This window comes from Taudactylus pleione, unplaced genomic scaffold, assembly GCF_031769625.1.
Source record: "Taudactylus pleione unplaced genomic scaffold, aTauple2 ptg000497l, whole genome shotgun sequence".
Lineage (NCBI taxonomy): Eukaryota > Metazoa > Chordata > Amphibia > Anura > Myobatrachidae > Taudactylus > Taudactylus pleione.
Window position 1 is genome coordinate 2,817,682 of NW_028284899.1, and position 22,785 is coordinate 2,840,466.

Below are 22,785 nucleotides of genomic sequence, written 5' to 3' on the forward strand. Positions count from 1 at the left end.
ATCACACAACAGGGGTGTGGTCTGCACCTGGCCTGCGAATAATGTTATTTATATCAAAATAGCCCTCGGCAGAAAAAAGGTTCCCCACCCCTGCCTTACATGGACTGGGAATTGGGACAGGTCCAACAAAATTGGGCCTGCTGGAAGGTACGGCTGTAATTGATGATTGAGAGCAAATCTCATTATACTGATAGCTGAAAAAAATAAACTTTCACTGCACACAGAAGGGAAAAAAACACATACTAGTATGTTTTTCTTATACATTCTGGTTCCACTGAAAGATCATTTAAGGAAAAATAACTTGTGGAAGCATTGCAGTAGGGTTCTGCAAAGCGATTCCGGGGTTCTTTTGGTTTTCATAATTCATTGGAAGGCCTGGGTACTGAGATGTGACTGTTACAGGTGCAGGTCTCTGCACTCCAAAGTTTGGATACGCTGGATGAACATTCCTGGTTAAATAGTCATTTGACACTACAAGGGCATGCTGTAAAAAGAAAAACATATTTACATATAACAGTACAAACATTACTAGGGAAAAAAAAAACTATTTAGTTTCTTCATTCCTATCAAAATTTACCCAGATAAAATTGGGACAAAATAAAACGGGATGTAGTCAGGATTCTGACTGTTAGAATGCACACGGTCAGAATACCGTCAGCGAAATCCCGACGGTCACAATCCCGACAATTTTCGTTGATAAGTATTAGGGTTAGGGTTAAGCACTAGGGGAAGGGTTAGGGTTAGGCTGCGGGAGGGAGGGATCAAGGTAAGAGTTAAGATTTGGTTTAAAATACTAATCTTACACAAAAATATATCAGGTGTCCCACCGTAGCGCCTGCTCCAAAGAATGATCAATTAATACTTAGCTTATATATATCACGGATATCTTTAGACTTCTTATCTCCAAATCGTAATGAGGTATAACCAATATGTATCGTAATATGTGAAGAAAGAAAAAAGAAAAAGATCTAGTGCAGATGGTCTCACCATAAATTCATACAATACAAGTGGAACCTTTTTCAAATAATCCTGATGCTATATGCAGAATAAATGCTTGTATGGAAAATCCTTAATATATAACACACATTTATTCGAAACACAAATTAATATAAGTACATGCAATACAATATACAAAAGGAGCTTCTAGATGAATAATGAGCATCCTTTGAAACATCAATTCACCAAAATCACAGGTGAAGTTGGCCTCCTACCAGAATCCAGGTAAGTAGATGCATATAATAACTGGCATTGCCTTGACAAAGACCTTAATGGTAGAAACGCGTTGGAAGCAAAGAGGGGCCATAGGATCCATCCAGAACCGGTGTGGGACAGATGAGGACAAATAGCTGAGACTGAACCCGGGTTTTTACATCTTCCCAGTTATTATATGCATCTACTTACCTGGATTCTGGTAGGAGGCCAACTTCACCTGTGATTTTGGTGAATTGATGTTTCAAAGGATGCTCATTATTCATCTAGAAGCTCCTTTTGTATATTGTATTGCATGTACTTATATTAATTTGTGTTTCGAATAAATGTGTGTTATATATTAAGGATTTTCCATACAAGCATTTATTCTGCATATAGCATCAGGATTATTTGGAAAAGGTTCCACTTGTATTGTATGAATTTATGGTGAGACCATCTGCACTAGATCTTTTTCTTTTTTCTTTCTTCACATATTACGATACATATTGGTTATACCTCATTACGATTTGGAGATAAGAAGTCTAAAGATATCCGTGATATATATAAGCTAAGTATTAATTGATCATTCTTTGGAGCAGGCGCTACGGTGGGACACCTGATATATTTTTGTGTAAGCTTTATTATTGGAGGAGATAGATACCTCCCCCTTAGGCGATCTCACCCAAGCAGCCAGCTTGGCGCAAACATACAATACCATTCTATTTGTGTATTTTGTTAAAATACTAATCGTCTGGATTTTGACCTTTGGGATGCCGCTGTCGGTATTCTGACCGTCTGCATTATGACTGTCGGGATTCCGTACCCTACCCAATAAGACATAGCATAACCCAGGCAAACCACACACCCAATTCACACAATCTGCTAGGCATGACCAATTTCCGGCCAACAACTAACTTTTTCAGTAATACTCATCAAACACTGCCCGTTTGAATCATGAATCAAACCTGTGCTACTGAAATTGGGGCAGTTGATAGGTATGGTCATTATTTATAAGCAGGAGTCACTTTATTAGCACATGGTGATGGCAGAAATGATGCGAGATTAACCAAGAAATAAATGAGACTGCGGTCTGACAGTTCACTAGGAACCACTGGTATCACAAGTGCTGGAATTAGTCGAGGTACAAAATGATGGAAACACTTAAAATAATTAATGACTGATGTGGTTCAGCAATATCCTTCATGCCTAGGGCCAGGTAAAATGTTGGACAAGCCCAGAAGTTCATTGCTCCAGCTCATATGCAAGTCTGGATTTCCAATTTGTAGGCCACTGTTGCTGTGATATTGGCACCTTGGCCACCGCCGATGTAGAACTACATGTCCAGGGGTAGGGAATAAGTATGGGTGACAGTCTTAGGTAGCGGTACAGATGTTTTTGTACCAAGGATTGTCTGTCCCTGTAGCAGAGGGTCCCCACGCTTGTTATAGTGGTAATCTGTGTAGGCTATTTTGCTCGGAAACTGGAGTTTTTAGGGAGAGTTCATGGTTTCCTGAATTTTTTAAACATTGAAGCTATTCTATATCTGGCAGTCAGTAATATTATAGTTAGTGTTACTATTTCCTTTATTTTGGTAGTCACCTGTAAATAGTAATACACCCCTCTCCCCACCTTCCTTTATTGTGAACCATGCGATTGTTACCTGCGGAGTGATGATTGAATTATAACTCAGAGAATAACAGCCAAAGGAGGAGACAGAAATGCAGACACAAAACTGTAGCAAACTGGCGATTGTCAGAGATATTAAAACAACCAATCTGATTATCTGAAAAACAAAGTAATACAAAATAAGTACTTTATTTATTATATCATCCATCAAATAATATTCAAATATTAACTGTCTTAAGTGGGAGATTTATCAAACCTTCTTTAGAGGACAAGTGACTCCAAGAGGACTCCATAGCAACTAATCAGATTCTAGCTATCATTTTACAGAATGTACTAGATGAATGATAGCTATTATGTGATTGGATCATATGGGCAACACCTTTACTTGTCCTCTGTAGAAGGTTTGATAAATCTCCCCCTAAGGACCATATTCAATTTGGAGCGAAATGTCGGAATCGGCGATAATTTATCACTGATGATGTCATTTTCGCCTATTTCAATTATCCCCGTATTCAATTTAAAAGACTTTTCGCAGGTTCGAAAAGTCTTAGAAAGAAAGCGGGGATAACTTTTCACCACTGACTTAGGTGGCGAAAAAAAGTTAAAAATTGGAGTTATGGGGTGCAGGCTTAAATAAAATAGCATGCACTCCTGGGAATGGTCCTTTAAAATGAACTGTGTCAAAAAAAGTAAAAAAAAAAAATAGGGACACCCCCAAAAAATTAATTAAATTTTGGGGTTAAAAAAAAAAAATATGGGGAACAAGTTTTAAACTAACAAAATAAATACTGGAGGGGTTCCCAAGTATGCGGCAGGTGTTTTAAAGAATGCGGGTGGTAGCGGCAGGTGCATTTTTTAAGAATTTTTAAAAATCATTTAGGGACTTTAAAATATGCTTGCACCCATTTTCATTTACCCCAAATTTGATGAACAAGTTATTTTTCCCCCCCCCAAAAAAACCTAAGTGCTATTCTTCACCTCTTCTTCAATAGCCGCATTTATGCACCTGCCGCAGCTTCCTTCAGCAGGCTAAAATGGGGGTAGACATAGTGAACCCCCATGTCTGGACATGTTTAGTGGGGTCCCAGGGACATTTCCCGAAAATTCCCAAATTTTTTCCGATACTTACCTTTCCGCCGGCTCCCGTTTTCGCTGCTTCCTAATTGAATACGGGGATAAAGCGGACACGCACCCGATACTTTATCCCCGGAAAACCGCTCATGTGGAGCGAAAAGTCCAGCACGGACTTTTCGCTCCCTAATTAAAAATGGCCCTATGTGATCTAAACTGTATTAAAACTTTCCTAAAACCTTCACTTTTTCATAGTCTCAATTCAGTATTCTCCTTCCTTCCAGGGTAAATGGACAAAGTTGGCCAAAGAGGATTGTTGGAATGTTTTACAAATAATGCTGATTGTGGAAATGGGTCTCATCCAATGTCCAGGGGTTATAGTGAACCTAATAAATCTATAGGCTGATAAATACCGAAATAACTAGAGGCGTGCAGGCCCGGATTTCTAAAATTGGAACACACCCCGAATTTAGGTGTTCTGAGTAGAACCGGGTCAAGCTTTGGATTCACTTTTGTGACCCGGTTCAAATTCGAGTCCCGGTTCGGATCTGTTGCCAGTCTGGAACTCAAATTTAAAAACAGAACTCGAGTTTTGGATTGGGACATTTTAGCTGTTTTTATTGACTTTTATTGATTTTATCCAAATCCAAAACCAAAACTCGAAGATGAATCCATAACCAAAACCAAAACCAAAGCACTATAAAGCCTCCAGAAATAAATTACCCAATAAATTATATTCTTTGTGATGATTGCCCAGTTTTCTTTGATTTGTTACTTTTAAGCAATCTTGCTACATGACTCGCATATATATTTCAACCAATCCTAATGATGAGCCTTGAGATTCAAAATGTTTTGCTTCAAAAGCCATTTGGCAACGTGGCTAAGCAAAATATCAATGCTTAGTAGGTGGGTATTAAATTATGAAGGTCATGTAAAGCCTTGGCTCTATACCTGCGGCCTCCTACTATGATTACATTAACATGGGTTTAATATAAAGAGCTAACTGCCCTCTTAAGCTTTGTACACACAGGGCCTGATTCGCTATTGCGATAGCGTACGCAGACGGCCTATTGCGTACTGCGCATGTGTATCCACAACAGTGCGTGTGCGTGAGTTAGCATTGCGATTGCTCTGCGATCACTCACAGAGATACAGAGCCATCACAAAGAGTGAGTGACAGGATGTCAACATTTGGGGGTGGTGACGGGGGAGAGGTTGGAGAAACGCTGGCGTGCCTGTCCATTTGAACGCCGTTACTTGGGTGTGCATACGCAGCTTGAGTGCTCACTGCGTGCAACGAGGTTAGCAATTTCTGAGTAAGGTTAGACCTGTTGTAATTGTTCGTGAGGGTCTGATGTTACTGTTACCGATGTATATGCAGGACTGCAAGGTATTACGGAGGTGAGATAGCGGTAGTGGGTGGTAGTGGGCGTCTCTATGCTGGCTGTGTAACGGCTTTGAGATTGCATTCATTAGCATATTTTTGCAGCCGATATGTGTGCGTAATCGCAAACCGCCATCCGTAATGAATCAGGCCCACTATGCGATTGTGTACCCATCCAACGGGATTATGCAACTGAACTATATAACACATTGTCCATACACACTGCGCGATGTGGTGTACGACGGTGCAATGTATGGTTCCATGCTGCATTTAGCAGTATGGCATTATTCATCACATCATCCTATCTCCTGTGCGGCCCAGCAGATGGGAAGATGTGATGAACAACCAGCGGGCACACACGATCGGGAGCACGCAATATGCGATCCGCGTGATGTATATCATTCTGATCTGCATTGGAACGATGTATGTACCCAGCTTTACTCTCAGGACAAAACACAAATACTGTACATATGCCAATTCCAGATGAAGAATAAATGATTCAGTTTTGGAGAATCTGTATACCTGACCACACCTGTGGGAAACACCTCCATGTGTTTTTCATTTTTAGCATATTCAAATATCAGGTTTGGACAGGTAACATTGTAGCCACTCCCTGTGCAACAGGGACCCCCGACGCCCCTTAACCCTGCCCGAAAAGAGGGTGTGATCTAATTACCATAAGCCACCTCCCTAACTTACGCTAATTGGGGGCGTGCCCGTATGGCACACCTCCCATTTAACATCAGGCTGGGGTCGAGGCCAGCACTTCTTCAGTAGCTGGGCTGCCCCCAGCCCTCTCCCTGCACTGAATGGTTATCGCTCGCCACTCCTCTTCTCCTCCCGACCACTGGCAGGACACTTTGGCCTGCGGGTGGAACAGCAGGGCAGTTCCCGAAAAATGGGACTGTCCCGCTGAAATCAGGATGGTTGGGAGGGGTGCGCCCTCTATGGGGTGGCGCCTCTGTTCAACTGCGCTGGTCGAACTTCCCTCGAGCCTCGAGCCGGCCCTGTAACTAGGAATGTCTGCCATTTACACACATATTCAGTAAATGTCACCATCATTTCATACTCTATTACAATTATGCAAGGGTCGATAAACAGCAATTATGACTTCTATGCTGTGCTTGCATCATGTGTAAAATCGCCATCAGGATATGTTGTCCGTGCAGGCCGTACTTCAGTTTTGAATGGTCTGGTCTACAATGCTGTATGTCCTTTCAGTGTTAGGAACATCTCATTTTTACTAGGGGTGTGCACCGGCCACTTTTCGTGTTTTGTGTTTTGGTTTTGGATCTGGATCTTTCTTCGTGTTTTGGATCTGGATTGGTTTTGCCAAAACCACCCTTCCGTGTTTTGGGTTCTGGGTTTTGTGTTTTGGATCTGTATTTTTTTGAAAAAAAGCATAAAAACAGCTAAAATCACAGAATTTGTAGGTTTTTCTGCTCCTATGCTATTATTAACCTCAATAACCTTAATTTCCACTCATTTCCAGTCTATTCTGAACACCTCACACCTCACAATAGTGTTTTTATGTCCAAAAGGTTGCACCGAGGTAGCTGGATGACTATGCTAAGCGACACGAGTGGGCGGCACAAACACGTGACCCATCTAGGAGTGACACTGCAGTGGCAGACAGGATGGCAGTTAGAAAAACTAGGCCCCAAACTGTACATAATGCAAAGAAAAAAAGAGGTGCAAGATGGAATTGTCCTTGGGCCCTCCCACCCACCCTTATGTTGTATAAACAGGACATGCACACTTTAACAAATCAATCATTTCAGCGCCAGGGTCTGCCACACAACTGTGGCTGAAATGATTGGTTCGTTTGGGCCCCCACAAAACAAGCTGGCAATTAATGTGTCCCTGCACAAACTGGCTCTACGGAGGCAAGATGTCATCCTCATCCTCCTCATCCACCGATTCCTCACCCTCTTCAGTGTGTACATCCTCATCCTCACAAAGTATTAACTCGTCCCCACTTGAATCCACCACCACAGGTCCCTCTGTACCTTCTGGAGGCTGGTCTCCCTGGAAGAGCTGATAATTCATTTTGATGAACATCATCTTCTCCACATTCTGTGGAAGCAACCTCCTACGCCTTTCGCTGACAAGGTTCCCGGCTGCACTAAACACTCTTTCGGAGTACACACTGGAGGGGGGGCAACTCAGGTAAAATAGAGCCAGTTTGTACAGGGGCCTCCAAATTGCCTCTTTTTCCTGCCAGTACAGGTATGGACTGTCTGACATGCCTACTTGGATGCTGTCACCGATGTAATCCTCCACCATTCTGTCAATGGTGACAGTATCATATGCAGTGACAGTAGACATGTCAGAAATTGTTGCCAGGTCCTTCAGTCCGGACCAGATGTCCAAACTTGGTCCTGCCTGCCCTGCATCACCGCCAGCGGGTTGCTTAGGATACCTAAGTTTTTTCCTGGCAGCCCCAGTTGCGGGAGAAAATGAAGAAGGAGCCGTTGACGTGTCACGTTCCGCTTCAGCTGACAGTGTGTTCACCAGCAGGTCTTTGCACCTCTGCAGGCTTGTGTCGGCCGGAAAGAGAGACACCACATAGGCTTTAAACCTAGGATCGAGCACGGTGGCCAAAATGTAGTGGTCTGATTTCAACAGATTGACCACCCTGGAATCCTGGCAAAGCGAATGAAGGGCTTCATCCACAAGTCCCACATGCCGAGCGGAATCGCTCCGTCTTAGCTCCTCCTTCACTTTCTCCAGCTGCTTCTGCAAAAGCCTGATGAGGGGAATGACCTGACTCAAGCTGGCAGTGTCTGAACTGACTTCACGTGTGGCAAGTTCGAAGGGCTGAAGAACCTTGCACAACACGGAAATCATTCTCCACTGCGCTTGAGTCAGGTGCATACCCCCTCCTTTGCCTATGTCATAGGTGGATGTATAGGCTTGTATGGCCTTTTGCTGCTCCTCCATCCTCTGAAGCATATAGAGGGTTGAGTTCCACCGCGTCACAACCTCTTGCTTCAGGTGATGGCGGGGCAGGTTCAAGAGTGTTTGCTGGCGCTCCAGTCTTCGGCACGCAGTCGCTGAATGGCGAAAGTGGCCAGAAATTTTTCGGGCCACCCAAAGCGTCTCCTGCACGCCCCTGTCGCTTTTCAGAAAATTCTGCACCACCAAGTTTATTGTGTGAGCAAAACATGGGACGTGCTGGAATTTGCCCAGATGTAATGCCCGCACAATATTGGTGGCGTTGTCAGATATCACAAATCCCCAGGAGAGTCTAAGTGGGGTAAGCCACTGGGCGATGATTTCCCTCAGTTTCTCTAAGAGGTTGTCGGCGGTGTGCCTCTTACTGAAACCGGTGATACACAGCGTAGCCTGCCTTGTAACGAGCTGGCGTTTCTGAGATGCTGCTACTGGTGACGCTGCTGCTGTTGCTGCGTAAGGTGATACATCTACCCAGTGGGCTGTCACAGTCATATAGTCCTTAGTCTGCCCTGTTCCACTTGTCCACATGTCCGTGGTTAAGTGGACATTGTGTACAACGGCATTTTTCAGGACACTGAGGACACTTTTTCTGACGTTTCTGTACAGTCTCGGTATCGCCTGCCTAGTGAAGTGGAATCTAGACGGGATTTGGAACCGGGGACACACTACCTCCATCAATTGTCTAAATCCCACTGCACTAATGGCGGATACCGGACGCACGTCTAACACCAACATAGCAGTCAAGGCCTCAGTTATACGTTTTGCTTCAGGATGACTGCTGTCGTACTTCATCCTCCTCGCTAAGGACTGTTGGAGGGTCAATTGTTTAGTAAAAGTAGTGGTGTTCCTACTTCCTCTCTGGGATGATGAACGACTCCCAGCAGCAGCAGCAACAGCAGCAGCGGCAGCAGTAGGCGTAGCAATGCAGGATCCTCCGGAGGAATCCCGGATAGGAGAGTCAGTCATGCCAGTGATATGGCCTGCAGGACTACTTCCGATCCTGACTAAGGAGGAAATTGACGAGGAGGGAGTTGACGGTGTGGTTTGCAGGCGCTTGGATACAACAGGACAACGGGATTTAGGTGTCCCTGGACTGCTTACGGTCTGAGCCAAAGTTTCTGAACTTGACAGTAACTTTTTATGAACGCGCTGCAGGTGCCGTATAAGGGAGGATGTTCCTAGGTGGTTGACGTCCCTACCCCTACTTATTTCACCTTTACATATGGTACATATGGCAAGACAGTTGTTGTCCGGATTTGGATAGAAATATTGCCAGACCAAAGAGGTGGAATGTTTGGTCTTCTGCCCAGGCATGACCGTGATGGGCTTTTTCATCCCACGGACAACAACTGTCTCCCCCGGAGCCTGATTTAAACAAACCACATCACCATCAGAATCCTCCTCGCCAACTTCCTCCTCAGCGCCAGCTACACCAGTATCCTCATCCTGTTGTACTTCAACAGTGACATCTTCAATTTGCATATCAGCAAGTGGACTGTGGGTGCTCCTTTCAGCACTTGCAGGGGGCGTGCAAATGGTGGAAAGAGCCACCTCTTCCCGTCCAGTGCTGGGAAGGTCAGGCATCGCAACCACCACCACACTTGGACTCTCTTTGGGGATTTGTGATATCTTCTTAGAAAGCACAGTTCTTCGCTGTGCTTTTGCCAGCTTAACTCTTTTGATTTTTTTAGTGGGAGGAGTGCTTCCATCGTCATGTGAAGCTGAACCACTAGTCATGAACATACTAGGGATCGACCTTAGCCGTTCCTTGCCACTCCGTGTCGTAAATGGCATATTGGCAAGTTTACGTTTCTCTTCAGCTGATTTAAATGTCTTTTTCAAGGTCATTTTCCTGAACTTTGCCATTTGGGATTGTATGTGCCCTCTACTATGACATTGGGCATCGGCCTTGGCAGACGACGTTGATGGCATGTTATCGTCTATGTCATGACTAGTGGCAGCAGCTTCAGCACTAGGAGGAAGTGGTTCTTGATCTTTCTCTATTTTATTTTTATCGGAGAAAGTTTGGTCCTCCATTTATGTTATATCGATTTGATATATACGTGCGGCTAAACACAGAAAATAAATTTTTTTTTGGTTCGGACTGGAGTGTACTTTGTGGGTTACAGCACCCTTTAACGGTCAAGCCAGCCGGCCCTTTACTTATGACACAGGCGCACGCTTGGCACTACTTTGTTGATGCACGTGCGGCTACTGCGCACACAATTCACAAACACAGAAAATAATTTTTTTTTGGTTTGGACTGGAGTGTACTTTGGGGGTTACAGCACCCTTTAACGGTCAAGCCAGCCGGCCCTTTACTTATGACACAGGCGCACGCTTGGCACTACTTTGTTGATGCACGTGCGGCTACTGCGCACACAATTCACAAACACAGAAAATAATTTTTTTTTGGTTTGGACTGGAGTGTACTTTCGGGGGTTACAGCACCCTTTAACGGTCAAGCCAGCCGGCCCTTTACTTATGACACAGGCGCACGCTTGGCACTACTTTGTTGATGCACGTGCGGCTACTGCGCACACAATTCACAAACACAGAAAATAATTTTTTTTTAGGTTTGGACTGGAGTGTACTTTCGGGGGTTACAGCACCCTTAACGGTCAAGCCAGCCGGCCCTTTACTTATGACACAGGCGCACGCTTGGCACTACTTTGTTGATGCACGTGCGGCTACTGCGCACACAATTCACAAACACAGAAAATAATTTTTTTTTTGGTTTGGACTGGAGTGTACTTTCGGGGGTTACAGCACCCTTAACGGTCAAGCCAGCCGGCCCTTTACTTATGACACAGGCGCACGCTTGGCACTACTTTGTTGATGCACGTGCGGCTACTGCGCACACAATTCACAAACACAGAAAATAATTTTTTTTTTGGTTTGGACTGGAGTGTACTTTCGGGAGTTACAGCACCCTTAACGGTCAAGCCAGCCGGCCCTTTACTTATGACACAGGCGCACGCTTGGCACTACTTTGTTGATGCACGTGCGGCTACTGCGCACACAATTCACAAACACAGAAAATAATTTTTTTTTGGTTTGGACTGGAGTGTACTTTCAGGGGTTACAGCACCCTTTAACGGTCAAGCCAGCCGGCCCTTTACTTATGACACAGGCGCACGCTTGGCACTACTTTGTTGATGCACGTGCGGCTACTGCGCACACAATTCACAAACACAGAAAATAATTTTTTTTTGGTTTGGACTGGAGTGTACTTTCGGGGGTTACAGCACCCTTTAACGGTCAAGCCAGCCGGCCCTTTACTTATGACACAGGCGCACTCTTGGCACTACTTTGTTGATGCACGTGCGGCTACTGCGCACACAATTCACAAACACAGAAAATAATTTTTTTTTAGGTTTGGACTGGAGTGTACTTTCGGGGGTTACAGCACCCTTAACGGTCAAGCCAGCCGGCCCTTTACTTATGACACAGGCGCACGCTTGGCACTACTTTGTTGATGCACGTGCGGCTACTGCGCACACAATTCACAAACACAGAAAATATATTATTTTTTTAGCACTTGGGGGGAGCACCCCTGATGGACTGAGCACCCCCTGGACAACACTACAGCACCCCTTTAGGACTGGGACACTGCACAGGACTTTGGAACTGACTGCACAACACAGTCCAGCCAGCCCCTATGGACTTTGAAGTAGTGGACACAGCCCCTATTAACAACAGCAGCACAGCACAACACAGCCAGCCCCTATGGACTTTGAAGTAGTGGACAACAGCAGCACTACACTACACTACACTACACAGCCCTAACTCCCACCCTCCCTCTTCACTGTCCACAGCCGAGTGAGAAAATGGCGCCGACGCGGGTACCTTATATAGGATCCAAAACCCGCGAGACTCGGAAGGCGGGATGATGACGTTTTGCCTCGATGTCAGATCCGAGTCAGGCGGGAAAAGTCGAGCCTGACTCGGATCGGACTCGGATCGGGGGGGCTCGGGGGGGGTTCGGATTTCAGAAATCCGAACCCGCTCACCCCTAATTTTTACATAGTATTATTTTAGCTTAGTATGTATTTAGGAACTTATTTATATAGTCTAAATACTATGTTCTCCCTTAAGAATTGAAATAATGGTTCTGTTTCTCTAGTAAAATATTCCGTTATGATGGAAGCATATATATATATATATATATATATATCTTACTGTTTGTCCTTACACTAAGATGGATAACCTACTGACAGGGCCGAAGCTAGGGGTGTGCGACCGATGCCACGGCACAGAGCGCAGGGAGTGGGTGTCACCATCGCCGCCCCACGGCCCTATATGATGTGTACGATATATAATTCAGATCCGCATCAGTGTGATATATCGGACAATATATTGTATGGGGTGTGCCCTTAGAATCAATCTAAAGTCACCACTTTCAAAGCAATCTGACGAGTGGTTCATAGCGTGGCGGGTAAAAGTTTAAATCTAATCATATAATCGGGGCTCCATTTACTCTCACATTTGTTCCTTTGCTGTAAACTATACTTAGTTGTTTACATCAATTACATTGTGAGTATGAAGTATACTGGTCAACAAAATAAGACAGCATTTTACACTTATACACTCAGGGCCTGATTCAGAGCCGGACGCTATTTGCGGACGCTCGTTCAGAAAAAGGGACTGGCTATTTAAATTAAGCGCTCGCTCTTTGCGGTCTGTTGACGCCTCTATGTCTGAACGAGCGAATGAAACATGCGCTCACTATTTTGGAAAAAACGCCCCCTGGCCGCTCGCATCCTACGTCATCTCCGCTATTTATTTGATTATTCGAGTACATCGAAAGGCGTATGAACTGCTCGCAGTGCTTGTGGTTGGATTTTCCTACCGCAATCATGCGAGCAGTTCAGGCTAAAAGACAACCAAGTGACGTGGTCAATGACGCTGCTTTGTTAATTATGCACACCCTTAAAACGCCCGTTTTGACCGTTTGGCACGCCTGCGTTCTGATCTCCACTCCCCGTTTTCAAGCACCTTCCCCTGTAACCACCCACAAAAGCCTCATTCTGTCACTCAAATTAGCAGGCACTCGCTATTTTGCGAGCACACGATTTTCGACCGCACTGACTGGTTCGCGCATGCGTACTACAACCCATACGCATGCGCAGATGTGCGAACATCGCTCGGAGCGAACGAGCGGCCGCTTACGAGCGGCTCTGAATCAGGCCCTTAGCACAGTTACACTACATGCCATGTATACACATATTTTTTCTATTGTTATTTTCCCTGTTGATTTGCAAAACTTGGGTACAAAAGTGACATACAGTATTTGCAAAAAAAAAGATGAAAAAAAATCACAAAAAACCTACATCTGAATACTAAACATTGGAGATTTAATTTCAAGACACACTTAAGTCCAACTTTCAAGAATGCACAGAAAAACAATGTGGAATTTTGCACTTTTCTGAATAGGCTACATTATCAGTATGGTGAACAAATATCCTGAACCAATCAGCGCTCCTAGCAGTGTAGCCTGTGAGAATGCAACAGGTGGCATAATCCACCCCTATAGAACAAAACAATCTAAATAATAATTAGTAGTGAATTACTATGGTGTTGTAAATAGTAAACATACTGTATGTGACCAAAATCATCAAGATATATAAATAAAGTGTTCACAAACATAAAGTTCCATTAGTCCCGTAACAGGGATTTTCGGATCCCTGTGCCGGCCACGCCCCCTTAGCGCACGACATCATGACTTCATGACATCATACTCAGGGGGCTGGGCCACCATCGCTGGGAAGAACAGCACTTCCCGGAGCAACTTCAGTATGTTCCAGGGGGCTGTACACGCTGCAATCTGCATGTCTGGAGTTTCCACAGGAAGCTCCAGGCGGTACTGCAGCAGTGATTCTGGCTAATGGCACCCTGCTAGCCAGATACAGGGACCATGGGGTAGAGTCGGTGCTGCCCACAGGGCTCTGCACTCTGTGCGGTGGCACCGCTTGCACACCACTAGTTGCGGTCCTGAGTTCCATGTCTTTGCTAGGCTTCTATTATCTTTTTTTAGATTCACAAGGTAGCACCTCCTAAAATCATATATGACAAGCAAAATATGAAGACTATAATATACTTTATATATAGTATATATACAGGGCCGGCCCTCGCCCAAATTTTTTGGTAAGCAAGTATATTTTTTGTCCCCCCTATGCAGTGCCCCTTTTACAGTGCCACCGGTAGTGGTCCCCCTGTGCAGTGCCCCTTGTGCCCCCAGTAGTATTCCCCTTATATAGTGCCCCCAGCAGTAGTCCCCCTATGCAGTGCCCCCAGTAGTGGTACCCCTATGCAGTGCCCCTTTTACAGTGCCCCCGGTAGTGGTCCCCCCTGAGCAGTGCCCCTTGTGCTCCCAGTAGTAAGCCCCTTATATAGTGCCCCAGTAGTACTCCCCCCCATGCAGTGCCCCCAGTTGTGGTACCCCCTATGCAGTGCCCTTTATAAAGTGCCCCCAGTAGTGGTCCCCCCCCTTGTAGTGCCCCTAGTAGTAGTCCCCCCTCTTTTAGTGCTCCCAGTAGTAGCCCCCATTGTAGTGCCCCAGTAGTAATCCCCCCCTTGTAGTACCCCCAGTAGTAATCCCCCCTTGTAGTGCCCCAGTAGTATTCCCCCCCTTGTAGTGCCCCCAGTAGTAATCCCCCCTTGTAGTGCCTCCAGTAGTAATCCCCTCTTGTAGTGCCCCCAGTAGCAGCCCCCCTGTAGTGCTCCCAGTAGTAGCACCCCCTTGTGGTGCCCCCAGTAGTAGTCCCCACCCTTGTCATTCCACCAGTAGTAGTCCTCCCCCCTTGTGGTGCCCCCAGTAGTAGTCCCCCCCCCCCTTGTGGTGCCCCCAGGAGTAGCCCCCCCTTGTGGTGCCCCCAGTAGTAATCCCCCCTTGTAGTGCCCCCAGTAGTAATCCACCTCCCCTCCCGGCCCCGCAGTACAGATGTAATAAAAAAATAAATAAAAAAAAACACTTACCTGAAACCCGCTCCTGCTCCAGGTCCCACCGCCGATATCAGCTCCTCCTTCCGCCACTTTGCATTATGGGAGTGACGTCATGACGTCACTCCCATTACCCACTGCGGGAGCCGGAAGATGTCTGGCTCTGGCGGTGGGAGCAGCAGCCGATGAGAGTCTGTCTCATCAGCTGCTAAAGCAAACACAAAGCTGCCGGCGCCGGGGGCTGTGTGTTTGTGCTGTGTAGCACTGACCGAACTCCGTCCGATCAGTGCTACACATGCGGTGCTGCTGTGTCACAGAGACACAGTCTGCCCGCGGCCCGCATGGTACGCAGCTGAGGCGCCCTTCAATATGTGGCGCCTTACGCAGCTGCGTACCATGCGTTACGGGAAAACCGGCCCTGTATATATAGTACCCGGAACACCTATAATTGTCTATTCCTTTCGGTAAATGTACAAAAATATTGTGAATGAACCTCCTCAAACATCACTGACTCATTTTTACTTTAACGTATTTTTCAAGTTGGAACAAACTGTTTATTCATTTAAATATAGAACACTTTACTGCAGTGGCTCTCAAACTCGATCCTCAGGACCCCAAACCGTGCATGTTTTCCAGGTCTCTTCACAGAATCACAAGTGAAATAATTAGGTCTACCTGGTTAACTTTTCAAATGTGTCAGTGAGTAATGACTACACCTGTGCACCTGCTGTGTAACCTGCAAAACGTGACCTGTGTGGAGTCCTGAGGACCAAGTTTAGGAACCTGTGCTTTACTGCATATATCTTCTCTTCCATTTTTTATACATGATTGGATGAAACACTACCTTGTGGAACTGTAAAAGATAAAAGAAGCTAAGGAACATCCTGGAACTCTATTGTTGCAAACACATTATTTACTTTGCTTATTTATATTTTTGCTCTTATGTGTGTACTATTCATAGCCCCATAGTGATATATTTACATACAGTTAAATTGATTTCTGCATCACCAGTAACACCAGTTAGCATATATCTTGCAGATACTCAAATCCTGGTGTGATAGTCAACAGGGGGCGGAGTTCCCTAAGGAGCAAAACATGTCGGTAACACGAGGAAAACCAGTCCCTGGTGGTGGGTGTTAAACACTAGTCATGATCATCAAGTTGATGGTGATGTCTTATGTCTTTGGTATATGGCCTCATGTACATTGCATTGGGATTGTTTTAGGCTATTTCTGTATGTTGATGTCAAACTTAAAAGGTAACGGTACAACAGCTGTTCACTAGTGCTAGCTAGTATAATACTCACCCATATTATGCTTTGTACAACTGAGCATGATGAGTCAGCATTGCAGTAGCTTGTAATACTTGACATATCTGCTATAAGAAATGCGAGCTCCAGCGCAGATGCTATGGTGCTTATGATGTTCATAGCCAAACAGCCTCCAATCTGCAAAGATGTTGTGAAACAAAGTTAGAGGTACGTAAATAAGATAATTACATGTATAGATAAACTAACACCTTTACACATTCTAAAATGTTCTTTAGCTCACCAGACAGCTAGACTTCGTGTTCCCAGCTGATACAGACAGCGATCCTGAGATGATGTACTGAAACAAAATGAACAGGTCTGGTTGTTGTACTTTGTACTTTATAGAACATATCAATGACATGCAGCACTAACACTAGCACTAACACTTCCTCCACATGCTTTGAAGTCTTTTGTCTATACCTACGGACAACCCAATTGCCACAAAACTACTTTCATTTTCATCCTTTTTGGTCTCTCTGACTCAATTTTCTACTCACAGTGATGGAGGCTCCCTTGATTTTGTCTTCTCTTTTCCATCTTTTGTTTCTGCATCTCTGCCTTTCTGCTGTCTGAGCACAAACTCCTTTCCTGCGTCCCCACCTTACCTTGTGTCTCCCCTTGCACCTAAACCCACAGTGACACCTAAATATTCTTGACCCAATCCACTTGTTATCTTCACTAAAACTGACTCATCTTTCCTTCATCTACTCTATCCTTTCCTTATCTAGCTTCCATCTGGCTTCCTCCTTCTACAAAAACAGACATACTGTACTCTAGCAGTACAGTGCAGCTCCAAATAGACCCACCACCTACAATAGTCCTCAGCGCCAGTGGTGGAAATATTGCTCCAATGCTTCCTCTACTATATATTTCTCTTTCATCTTACAACATTGCCCTTTCTCTTGCCAATCAAACCTATGTCACTTCTCAATAGTTCACCAATGTCTTCTGGCCCCTGATGCCACTTTCAACTTGCTTCTCTGCCCACCAGCTCCACCTCCTCTTCCTCTGTCACATCCCATGATTTTGCAAAGATGAAATCAACACCCTTAGACAGGGGCGTAGATAAGTATTTGAAGGCCCCATAGCAAGAGTTTGTAATGGCCCCTATGTACCACTCAATGGTGAAAAATGTATATTACACATGTAACTTTGACAAGGAAGATGGGCCACATTCAGCACATATGGTAGCTACGCCCAGACCCATAGACAAGATATGTCATCATGCCATAGGGCATCCAACCACCTTCTTCTACACTCTTCAATCAACCTCCAGTTCACTCTCCCACTCTCCCAAGTAACTGTTTATGAAGTCTCTGAACTCATCTCATAATCTCATTCTATAACCTTCTATCTCATCCCAATATCCTCACACCTTCATGACCACCTCTAGATAATATCTCCTATTTCTCTCCTCCCTTTTACCTCCAAGCTTCTTCAGTGATTTGTGTACAACCGCTGATCTTACTTAGGGGGTCCATTTACAAGCTTTGGATGGAGATAAAGTGAACGGAGATAAAGTACCAGCCAGCCAGTTCCTAACTGTCAGGTCACAGGCTGTGTTTGAAAAATGACAGGAGCTGGATGACTGGATGGAGATAGATAAAGTGAACAGAGATAAAGTACCAACCAATCAGCTCCTAACCGTCACTTTACAGGCCGTGTTTGAAAAAGAAGTTAGGAGCTGATTGGTTATTACTTTGTCTCCATCCACTTTATCTCTCTTCAAGGCTTAGTACATAGACTCCATAGTAGGAAATTTATGAACCTTCTAAAGAGTAGAGAAGTGGAGCAGTAAAGAAGATGCCCCTAGCAACCATTATATCCCTAGTACCATTATATCAAATACATTGTATAAAATGATAAGTAGAAGCTGATTGGTTGCTATGGGTAACTTCTCCACTTGCCCACTTCTCTACTCTTTAGAAAGTTTGATACATCTCCCCCATATTTTCCCCATATTCCCCTCTCATTCCCTTCTCTGCTATGATTCCACTGAGATTGTCCTCACAAAAGGGATCAATGATCTACTTCAGCAAAGTCTAAGATGTTGAAACAATTTATGTAGACACAGCTGTATTCGTATGCCAGGTACTGGCAAAACTCAGATGTATGTCTATCTCAGGCGTACAAATGCAGAGCATAGATTACTCATTTAAATCTGGCTTGCCCCTTTGCATCTCTACAGACATAAAGATCTACAAATCTGAATATGGATACATTTTGTACACATGCACAGTAAGTAGATTTATATTCAACTTAAATGAGTCCATATTAGAGCTGGAGTCCATATTAGATCCGGAGTCCATATTAGAGATCTACGCAGACCATTAAATGTTATGGTTTTGGTTTCTGGCAAGATCACTGAAGTGTTTTGGTTCAGATTCGGTTTTGGATTTCTTTAAAATTGATAAAAAGAGCTAAAATCATGTAATTTGGACCTGTTTACATGCAATCCAAAACCCGAGATTCGGTATTTAAGTTCTGAACTTACAGCAGACCTGAGCCAGGACTCAATTCGACTTGGAACCTCAAAGTTAGGGTTTGTTCTGTTTTCAGGAAAACCGAACCGCACATCTCTAATCCATATACAATATCGGCCAAATGTAATAGGGTGAGAGTTCAGAAAATGTGAGAGATTAGCAGTAAACTCTCACTTTTGAGTTTTATCTTCAGAATGGGAATACATCTGTAATAGAGTTTAAATCGTGAGAGTTTTTTGAGTGTAAAAAGATGAGCGTTTGCCTGTTCCCGAACTCTATTACATTGGCCGAGTTTAAAAAGTGTGAGGGTTTACTGCTAAACTCTCACATCTTCTAACCTCTCACCCTATTACATGTGGCCCATTGTCTTTCTTGAATTATTTCTTGATTCAGTTTGACAAATCAGTATTCAGAATTGTCTTAAGTTACCGAATTTAAAACTCTTTAAAACATCAAAAAAGTCAAACAGGTTTGAACACTTTTGAGCTGACTCAACCATGTTAACTAATTTTAACTTTTTTCTGTTTCGAACAGTGACCTTTGGCTAACTTCTAATGGTAAACTGCAAACGTAATAGTGTTCGTAATTTAATTTTTATTTTCAAAATGTTAAAATAGTTTGATATTAAGAATACGATTTTCCGTATTTTTTAAAAAAATTTGCCCACGCCAAATGTAGACTTTGATTGTGGAATTTGACCATAATCGGAGAACATTCAATGCAAACTGAAAAACGTGACTGGAGAATAGGAGCTGCAAATTCCAAACTGCAAGTCTGCATCGGTGGCCGATATCCGATTGTACCGGGAACAAGTTTGTGGTCGTTGAACTGGTGAAATTTGCCTGAATTTTGAGCAGTATCTGTATATCGTGTTATCTTTGTAGCTAAAAAGAAAAACTATAAAAAATATTAAAAAGTAAAGACACTGAAGACACAGCAGATAAAGTAAATGTCAAAAGGACAAATTTTTAAGGTCACAGGATTATATTCACGTCACTTACTAACACAGGTCCCCAGAATGGAATCCCGCTATATAGTGTAATGCTTTCATTGAAATAGACAGAGCTGAAAATCAGGATCACCCCAAGCACAGATTGTATGAATGCCATTGAAATTTGTAGAGTCTGAAAATAAAATAAAATGAGACTAGGTTACAATAATTATACCACATGTGGAACAAATACATCCTTGATACAGAGGTGCATGATAAGTAAACACAATACCAATGTTCACGTAGTTGAGTGATAATTTGCTACTGGGCATGCACATAATATTCTGAAACCCCTATGGCGCATGCATTACCCAGTAGCGGCTCTAGGCCCGGGCAAGCCAGGCCGTCGCACGGAGCGCCATTGTATCCGGCGGGCGCTAGAAACGCCCACCCTCCCTCCCGGCGCTATTGTTAGTGTGTAACTTCAGGGGGAGGGAGCGGAGGAGGGAAGGGGCGGCAACACAGGATGGCGCTGGGCGTAGCAAAGCATGGCGCTGGTCCTGGCGTTACCCTGAGTGTACAGAGAAATGCGCTGTTGTGTTTGGGCTGCTGAGGTGGCGAAAGAAAACCATGGGCATTCCTGGGTGGTGACAGGGAGGTACCCTGAAGTGAACGTAAGAAAATCTATCGCGTGGGCGTGTTATGTGAGGGTCGCGGGCATGTAAGTGAAAGCCGCTACGCTCTCAGACACAGAGACACAGCCACATAGGCCATGTTCAGACGGAGACAATGTGCCTGCTGTAGGCTGATGCACGGGTCAATGGTGCATGCGATGGTATGCCAATAGTGGATTGGCCAGAACCACCGGCAGTTGCAGCATGCACGGGCTCTGAAAGTGGGCATCTCAGGGCTTGCACATTCCGGCGCGCGCTGGTACACAAGCGGAAGTTTGAAACTAGCATTTGCATATAATTGCCTCCACGGCTCCACAAAAAGACACAGCCGTGACGGTGACTGCGTGCACCACTGAATCAGGCTCATACTGTAGCACAATAGCTCACCCCCAGCGCTCTCGGTTGTCCTTTTTGAAATATCTGGTAAAATGTTGGTTCCACCAAGCCAGGATGTGAGGGCAGATTCCATTGGGAGGACATTAAAATGGGCATCCTTGCTGCATTCAGTGCTATAGCCATTTTTAAATTTCTGGAAGAGAGAAAGAGAAATTATTCTTCTAGGTTATAAACACACAGAAAGTAGTATACAAGGGTTGATTGAAAAGCAATGACTCTGCCTCTGTTTTTCTGCCCCATAGGTAGACGGGCAACGCTATTGTAGTTATTGTGAAACTCATATATCGATGTGTGCCATGGTTTGGTCACAGCAAGTGGAAGGATCTTCGCACGTTTCGTCATAGCGGATGAGGAAGACGTGTCTGTGAGATTATGTCAGAGATGTGAGATTGAATTTTGTGTTAAACTTGGAAAAAGTGGAAATGAAACTCATGAAATGTTACGGCAATCATACGGCGGAGAAACAATCAGCCATGCGGCAGTATTTTGGTGGTGGAAACACTTCAAAGGGTAATAGGCGAGTGACTGATGAAGCGCGTTCTGGGAGATCATCCACCGCGGTTACAGATGTCAACATTGCCAAAGCTGCGAAGATGTTGCAAAATGACAGAAGGGTAACTTTACACAAACTTTTCGGCTTCACTTGGCATCTCCTTCAACAAGTTCAGCATATTGTGACAAAGGTACTGAAAATGCATCGCGTGGGTTCCAGGTGGGTACCCAGAAATCTCACAGAAGAGCAGATGCAACGATGAGTTGAATTGTGCAAAAACACCGTTCAAGTGTCGGAGAGGATACCCGATTTCCTGACATCGATTGTGACGTGGTGAATCGTGGATTCGTCATTATGATCCGGAGTCCAAACAACTGTCAAGAATATGGAAACGTGAATTCGCCTCCGCCTAAAAAAATTTGCATGGTATGATCCTACAGCACTAGGTTCCCCGTGGACAGACAATTAATGGTGACTACTATGCAAACGTCCTGAAAACCCATTTGCGTGGAGCCATGAGGAAGAAAAGACCACATTTGCTGAAGAAGCAATGGTGTTTGCTACAAGACAAGGCTTGGCTACATGTTTCTGCTGTTGCATTGGCAGCACTGACTGAAATTAATGGGACAGCACTGGTGCACCCTCCATATAGCCCAAAGTTAGTGCTGTGTGATTTCTGGGCATTCCCAACCCTGAAAAAACAACTGCGAGGAAATAAGTTTTCAACAGATCAGAAGTGAAAAATGCCAAAGTCGCAGACACTAAAAGTGATGTCACAAAACAGTCTACTGCTCATCTTTGATTCGTTGTTGAAACGCTGCTAAAAATATATTAAATGTGAAGGACGCTACTTTGAAAAAGAAAAATGTTCAGATCCTGTGGAGTCATCTGATTCTGAATAAAAAAAGTCTCATTACTTTTCAATCAGCCCTCGTATATGTTTGATGATATAACCGTTGGCAAATAAATGTTTATCGGAAAACTTGTTTTACCTTTTCCATTATTTGTGTCATAGGGCCTAATTCAGAGACGTACCAAACTCCAATGTTCACATACTGTACATCTCCAATGGGTTAAGATTTGCAACGTCACTCGCAGCGACATGTACGTCGCTGCCTGATTGAGAGGCTGCAGACATTCCGGGGTGGAGCCGGGGACTGTGTTGCCTCCATTTTGTGGGAGTGCCAAACACATTGGGAGAAAACAAAACAAGAAACCATGTAAGAAATTGACTAAAAAGGTCCAGGAACCTTTGCTACAGGACAGTTGCTACTAATCATGATATGTTATGTGAGGCCATAACTCCTAAAAAAGTTGCCATATCGAAGTG

The 22,785-nt window shown here is 44.4% G+C and overlaps 1 protein-coding gene across 1 annotated transcript; it reads right to left on the bottom strand.

The window, feature by feature from the left end:
- Nucleotides 1-286: 286 nt before the first annotated feature.
- LOC148502443 (membrane-spanning 4-domains subfamily A member 4A-like) lies at nt 287-22,593 on the bottom strand. Its single transcript, XM_088449885.1, has 7 exons — nt 22,517-22,593; nt 20,954-21,095; nt 19,963-20,085; nt 16,720-16,776; nt 16,476-16,616; nt 2,849-2,971; nt 287-484 (listed from the first exon to the last, which is right to left on the bottom strand). The coding sequence occupies exons 1-7, from the start codon at nt 22,591-22,593 to the stop codon at nt 287-289; spliced, it is 861 nt and encodes a 286-aa protein (XP_088306011.1).
- Between the last annotated feature and the right edge of the window lie 192 nt (nt 22,594-22,785).

Bases quoted from the DNA above. Each gene is read 5' to 3' on its own strand.
- LOC148502443 (XM_088449885.1), bottom strand. From the start codon at position 22,593: ATGTCTGCAGCCTCTCAATCAGGCAGCGACGTACATGTCGCTGCGAGT. The intron at 2,972-16,475 runs GTGAGTATTATA...TTTGTTTTTCAG, and splicing joins TTGTACAAAGCATAATATGG to ATAATCAGATTGGTTGTTTT. The intron at 485-2,848 runs GTAACAATCGCA...TTCTTTTTACAG, and splicing joins ATTCAATCATCACTCCGCAG to CATGCCCTTGTAGTGTCAAA.